Source organism: Coccinella septempunctata, chromosome 2 (assembly GCF_907165205.1).
Source record: "Coccinella septempunctata chromosome 2, icCocSept1.1, whole genome shotgun sequence".
Lineage (NCBI taxonomy): Eukaryota > Metazoa > Arthropoda > Insecta > Coleoptera > Coccinellidae > Coccinella > Coccinella septempunctata.
The window spans coordinates 14,965,106-14,971,435 of NC_058190.1; the positions used below are offsets into that span (position 1 = coordinate 14,965,106).

The window sequence follows — 6,330 nt, forward strand, 5'->3', positions numbered from 1 at the left end:
ATATAACTACATATTACATTAAATGTTGACCAAAGAATATTTTTTACTGAGTATTGAGTAGATTTACAAGAGGGGAAATTCAGGAGGTGAGATAAGTATGATGTTGACACAAACACGCAATATTGAAACTGGTATGAAACAGTAATATTAAATGAAATTGTTATTATGTCACTCTTGAGTTTACTGAGTATAGACAATACCATTCCTATTCGGCACTTATTATTTCACAAATCATAATAATATTGAGTGAATAGTTTTGATGCACTCATTTGGTTTGATCTCTTTTCGTTGATTTATCTGAAAGTTGAAAAAAAACGGATAAATTCTCGATGAATTCAATATTCATTAACTTTCGCGTCGAATAAAATTCTTCTCAAAATGTGTACAAGAATTTGAAATAAATCATCATTCGAATTCATTCAACGTCAAATATGAAAACAAACTAACCATAGATTAGAGTTATGTAGATTGGAAACTTCCATACCACGAGACGAAACCGTTTTTTTGCGCCCTCTCTTAACCTGGGGTGAATTAATAGGTGTTTCTTTCAATATACAGTTAATAGATGACGCTAGAAAAAAGTAGATTTCCTTCAACTTCATTCACAGGACAAGGAGAGAAGTGTGTTCTGTCATTTGAAATTTTGAAGATTAATCTTTTCGAATTGAAATGTTTGAAAATATTTTATATATCCTAGTTTAGGCAGCGAGTTATTATTCCTATAATTTTGTGAGGTTTTTTTCATCCCCTTCAGGTAATGCGAAGAACATTTTTAGTTAACTGTTTTATTTTTACCTATTGAATTATGCATTTTCAAATGGACTTGTGAACATTCGATACATGTTTGAAGTTGTAACGAACGATACTACCAATTTTACTCACTTATGAAATGACTCAATTTTAATATTTTTCAACTATTGATCAAAAAGGTATCGGAAAGAGTAAATATCAAAAGGGAAAATATCAAACTATATTTCCGGATATCCGATTAGAAAAAAAAATTCATTCCCGTGCTGGAGAAGGCGTAATTCTACGTGAAAGTTACGATTGCGGCGACTGTGAAATAGCTTATCATGAAAAACTTTCCTATACCTACTAAAATGGTTCGAATTTAAGACTGGACTCCTGGTATAAACGAAAAAATAAACCTTTATAGAGTATATTTTATTACTTGTTGATCCATGCAATTAATAAAATAATACTCTAAAGAATGCCATATTATCCTTATTTTTTCCTTTGCATTAATCGGTTTTTTACTTTGAAAATTATGCGAATGAAAGAATACTACTGCGGTGATTTATTCGTATCATAAAAACACTAAACTACTGATATTTCAGCTGAACTAAATACCAGTACATTGGTGTTTATGTTATTTGATACGAATAAATTGTCAAGTAGTTTTCTTGCGTTCACATGGACAACTCGAATTTCCTGCAATGTATGGAGAATATACTGAAAACACAGAAATTATACTCGTTCTTTTTGTTTGACAACACACAGCTTTTTTTTCAAAACCAGATCTACTCAAGCTTCACCCCAGTCCACCAGAGGTCGCGGTGAACAATGTTTCAAAATATTGTGAGAGTTTCCTATCTACACCACCTTAATCTATGAAACTAACCAATATCTTGATTGTCATTTTCGAACTTCTAATTCGCGCATGCGTACAAGTGGATTCCTCCCAACGAAAAGTTGAGCCACTTTTTGTCGTAGTCTAGAACGCGTGTTATCGATATTGGTATAATAGATATATGAGATCTACTTACAAAAAAACTACCGGAGACCGATTGAGGCGCAAAACCTTAGCCGATTGGGAGTATTTCCTTCAGAACATAGACAACAATAGCTAGCCTTTTATCTCAGACAACGCTCGTGCATTTGTGTTTCTAAGGGTTTTACTTCTTCTTATTATAATATATACTTAGTTATTGAGTGAAAATATAATATGAGCCTGGAAATCATTCGAAATGGAGAGCTGGTAAATTATCACAGATAGATTACAGAAGAGGAAAAGAGAAGAAAAATAAAACAGCCTGGAGGAAAAGCTGATGATAAAACAATTTAATTTTGACTAGAAGAATGAGCTGAAAAAGGACCTCATTCAAGTATTGAACTATATTTCAGTGCAACTTGAAGAAAGAATCAGTGTTTTGCCAGAAGTTGCTGAAGACAGCTTTCTCGAGGGAATATGTTTGCAAGACTTTCTACTTGGCGAACTAAATAAGAAAGCATGAATAGTTCCGATTCAGATCCATACAAATTTGTGGCCACTCAAAATATTCTTGACTTTATCAGTAACTACAGCTGCCACAGCTACATATTAATTAACGTTCTTTCAACAAATTGAAACTAGTGAAAACCTATTTAAGGTCTTTAACTGAACAGGAAAGGCTGACTTATTTAGCATAGCAGTCACATCAATAGAAAAGAAAAAGAATCACGACATCATTGATATTCTTGCAGAAACCAAAGCAAGAAAAGTCAAATTATAGTTCATTTTGAATGCATGTTATTGTTATATTGTATCCCTTTTATTTTGATTTTATTTGTATTAATTTCTTTAAAATAGGAAAGATTTTTCCGAGCAAAAAAAGCTAGGTATTCAATTATGAAAGATAAATACAAATCAACATAAGAAATATAATTTCTTAGGGGCGCATTATGAGAATTCGCCACAGGCGCCAGAATCCTAGTTCCGGCTCTGCATGAGCCTGCGCACAATGAGGACAAGTTATAGGCTTATCACACTTATTGGAGGAATGATGATATCCGTTGCATCTATAACAACGCAAAATGTCTACTGCATCAAAAACCCGGCAACTGTCATAACCAACAAACAAGTTACCTTTCGGACAGTCCGAGAATTGTTCTAGAACCGCGCAGAGGATTCGATACTAGGGCGCAACATTTCTGCGCAGTTCTAGAACAATTCTCGGACTGTCCGAAATTCGAACCCGAATACAGCCTGTATATACGGACCATACGCACGGTCAAAGATTAACTCTTTGGCACGGTTCATTCTTTCTTAACCTCACCCAACCTGATACCATAGAGTATTAAACCTCAATACATTGAACTTAGTTCAATGCCTCAATATAAAAGCTCTGTTTTGGTTCGCACTTGAGGCGGTTCCGAATCGGTTCAAAGTAGTGGAGCAGCAATGGTGTGGGAAACTACACGCATGCTACGCGCGAGCTTACGGTAAATAAATAAATGTGCGACTGTTTTGAACCGTTCTGGAACCATCCTTAAAGCGAACCAAAACAGGCCTATTGAATGAGTCAAAAATGTGTACCAAGCTTTCTGTCTATCTCTTGTCTATGTCTATCACTACTGATAGTTCATTGAAAAATAAACTCATGACCCAAAATGCATATTGAGGGAGATATATCCTTCCAAAGTTGATAAAATTCAAAAAATTTCTCCGCATAACTTCTAAATGGAGAATGCCACCAGATTGAAATTCCGTGTATAAATGTATTAATGTATGTTTTTAAAATACATTTTTTTATTACACTACATTTCTGATATTGTATACAGGGTGAGTCATGATTTTTTTGGGACAACTGCTTCTGTTTTGGTGAAAAAAATAAAAGCATTCAATGAAGCGAAGAAAATTACATAAAAAAAATACTCTTATCCAAATATAAAAAATTGAACTGTTTTCCAGGTATTTGAGTTTTGTAGTCATAAAGTAAGTCAAGGTCTGTTCTGTGTTTGTAGTCACATGATGTCAGCAGATTTATTAGGCTTGTTCGTAGGGTGGTTCACAACGGTTGTGAGCTGTACCAAAGATTAACCTCTTTGTCTGTACAGAGCAAGCGCAAATGGATTTTCGCTACCCTAAAATGGAATTGCGCTTGCTCTGTACAGTTCACAACCGTTGTGAACCACTCTACGAACAAAGCTATTCATGAGTCAGTTGATCGGATTGTTTTGTTGGGTTTCAGAAATAAAAATCATAATTCAGTTGAAAAAAATTTGGGTTTTTCATTCGAAATAGGGAATGAAAAATACATATAATATAAATTTAGCCTTTTATTTTCTGAATAAGTGTAGAATTCTTCGGCCGAAATGTGAAGGAAAAGACGAACAACATAGCTTCAATAACAAGTACTGAAAATTTTGTTCTTGAAAGGGCAAATAGCTTTGATTGTCTTTGTGGTGATCGGGACAATCGTCCGGAATAGAACTCGAATGTCTATTTTCACAGTGAAAATTGCATGATTTGTGCAAACTTGAAAATGAAATTTTTCTAGTTTTTTTATTTCAAAAATCATGTGGTCCAATTTAATGAATAATACTTGAAGGAGAATTTCAATTGTTTTACTAAATACACAAATCACATAAGATGCTAATCAGAGTAATTTTAGATGTCCACTGACTTGATCTAATACAACTTTAGGAGCTGGTCCAAGTGATAATACTGTTCGACTCATAGGAGCAACTTGGGTATGTCCAGCATCTCTAACTATTTTTGTTAAAATTTTCAGTTCCTTTGCCTTTTTCTCTAAGCTCAATAATTCCTCTTCTGATTCAACTTTGACTGCTATTTTAGCTGTACCTGAAATGCATCATTGTGTATCACATTGTAATGATATTATGAGTGAAACTCACCATTTTTCATCCAGGGTTTCAACAAATAAGGTCGTTTCTTAATCATAGCCTCATAAGACATAACTGCGGCATGACAACATTGAGCAGCGATTTTTCCTTTCCCCATTTTAAGATCATTTCGTACCACTAACATCATTCGATACTCAGACTTATCTTTGAACTGAAAATTCAAAATAAGAAAGGTAATTCAAATATTGACCAACCCTTTACTTACCTCATATTCCTTTTCAACATTCTTTGATATTTCATTATTTGTCCTTTTGAATATTTTGGAATTTACATATGATATTAGAACCCCCACTCCAACAACAGCGGTAACAATTAAATAGGAATTCATATTGGACACTTAATTTTTGATAGCTTAAATTTATTTGAAATTCGTTAGAAAAGAAAGAGAGATCAAGAAATTGGATCTCTTCTATCACAGCAAAGAGTTAGGTTAACCAAACCTAACCTAACCCAACTTGACATTGAACCATAGATTAACTAACCTAACACCACAGAACACAAATAGGCTAGCCATAGATATACATTGGGACCCGGAATCTGAGTACGATTTTTTTCACCGACCTAGCACGGTTCTATCTACACTGCATAATTACCGGTTTACCACGTGGGTAATTATGCAGTGTAGATAGAACCGTGCTAGGTCGGTGAAAAAAATCGTACTCACAGATTCCGGGTCCCAGATTACGAAAATGAAAACGAGAAGTCTGCAATTCTCTTAGTTTTCCCAAAAAAAAAATGGGAAAGTTTCCTTCTGGAACGTGAGGTTACTGATAGTTATAGTTTGTTTTCTCCTTTTTTCTTAATCAATACTCATTGGAAATGTTCGATTTAGGTACTCTCAATCATTTCAAGTCAAAAAAAGGCTTTCATTTAGCCGAAAACGATGATTTTATATATTGTTTACATCCGTATGAGTCGTCATTGCCGCCATGATATTTCAACATACGAACTGTCAAACGTTGCAAACTATGCAACGTTGCCAATAGTACATATGTGTAGTTAAATTGAAGAAATTAGTTCGAATATTGCTTGGGAAAATATGTTTTTAGTTCTTATACAATATTTTCACGCATTGGCATATCAAATTATTATAGAGCTGTACAACCCCTATAACCACCTAACCCTTCTATTAGGAAAGGTTAGGTTAGGTTTAAGGGTTTTGTCATGGTGTTTTTTCAAGGATCATTTTTGAAAACGCGATCAAATTCGTAATGGCAAAATGAAACGAGTCTTTTCAGAGTTTCCTACACCAAAAAAGTATCATTTTAAAAATATAACTAACATGAACCATTCAGGAATAACGACCAGTACCTATCATAATCAAACTTCTAAAGTTCCCTTTAACCCTAGTAAAAAAAGATACTGGAAAAAGCATTAAGCGTGACTCAAAATTTCATTAGTTAACTGGCAGCTAACCATAGGTTAGCATAGGTTATCTATGCAGCTAACGCATATGGAAAAGTGAACAAAGATATGTTTTCCTATCCCAACAGTTCGAAAGGAATTTGCTGACCAACCAGTTTGAGACTTGGCAACGTTGCATAGGAACAGTTCCTAGCTCGAAACATCATGGCGAATTAAAGGCATTTTTTTGGCAGGATTAACTTGAATGTTGATGAATTTAACATTTCCAACGAGTATTTATTAAAGAAATAGAAGAAAACTAGCTTTAACTATATATAACCTCACCTTCCAGAGGGGAAA

General features: G+C 34.1%; 1 protein-coding gene across 1 annotated transcript; it reads right to left on the minus strand.

Annotated features, from left to right (window-relative positions):
* Positions 1-4,023: 4,023 nt before the first annotated feature.
* LOC123306666 (peptidyl-tRNA hydrolase 2, mitochondrial-like) lies at positions 4,024-5,084 on the minus strand. The gene is made up of 3 exons (XM_044888770.1): positions 4,832-5,084; positions 4,618-4,777; positions 4,024-4,564 (listed from the first exon to the last, which is right to left on the minus strand). The coding sequence occupies exons 1-3, from the start codon at positions 4,952-4,954 to the stop codon at positions 4,359-4,361; spliced, it is 489 nt and encodes a 162-aa protein (XP_044744705.1). The 5' UTR covers positions 4,955-5,084; the 3' UTR covers positions 4,024-4,358.
* Between the last annotated feature and the right edge of the window lie 1,246 nt (positions 5,085-6,330).

Excerpts from the sequence above, each read along its gene's own strand:
- LOC123306666 (XM_044888770.1), bottom strand. The coding sequence starts at position 4,954 with ATGAATTCCTATTTAATTGTTACCGCTGTTGTTGGAGTGGGGGTTCTA. Across the intron at positions 4,778-4,831 it reads ATGTTGAAAAGGAATATGAG|TTCAAAGATAAGTCTGAGTA; the intron begins GTAAGTAAAGGG and ends TTGAATTTTCAG. Across the intron at positions 4,565-4,617 it reads GAAACCCTGGATGAAAAATG|GTACAGCTAAAATAGCAGTC; the intron begins GTGAGTTTCACT and ends GATGCATTTCAG.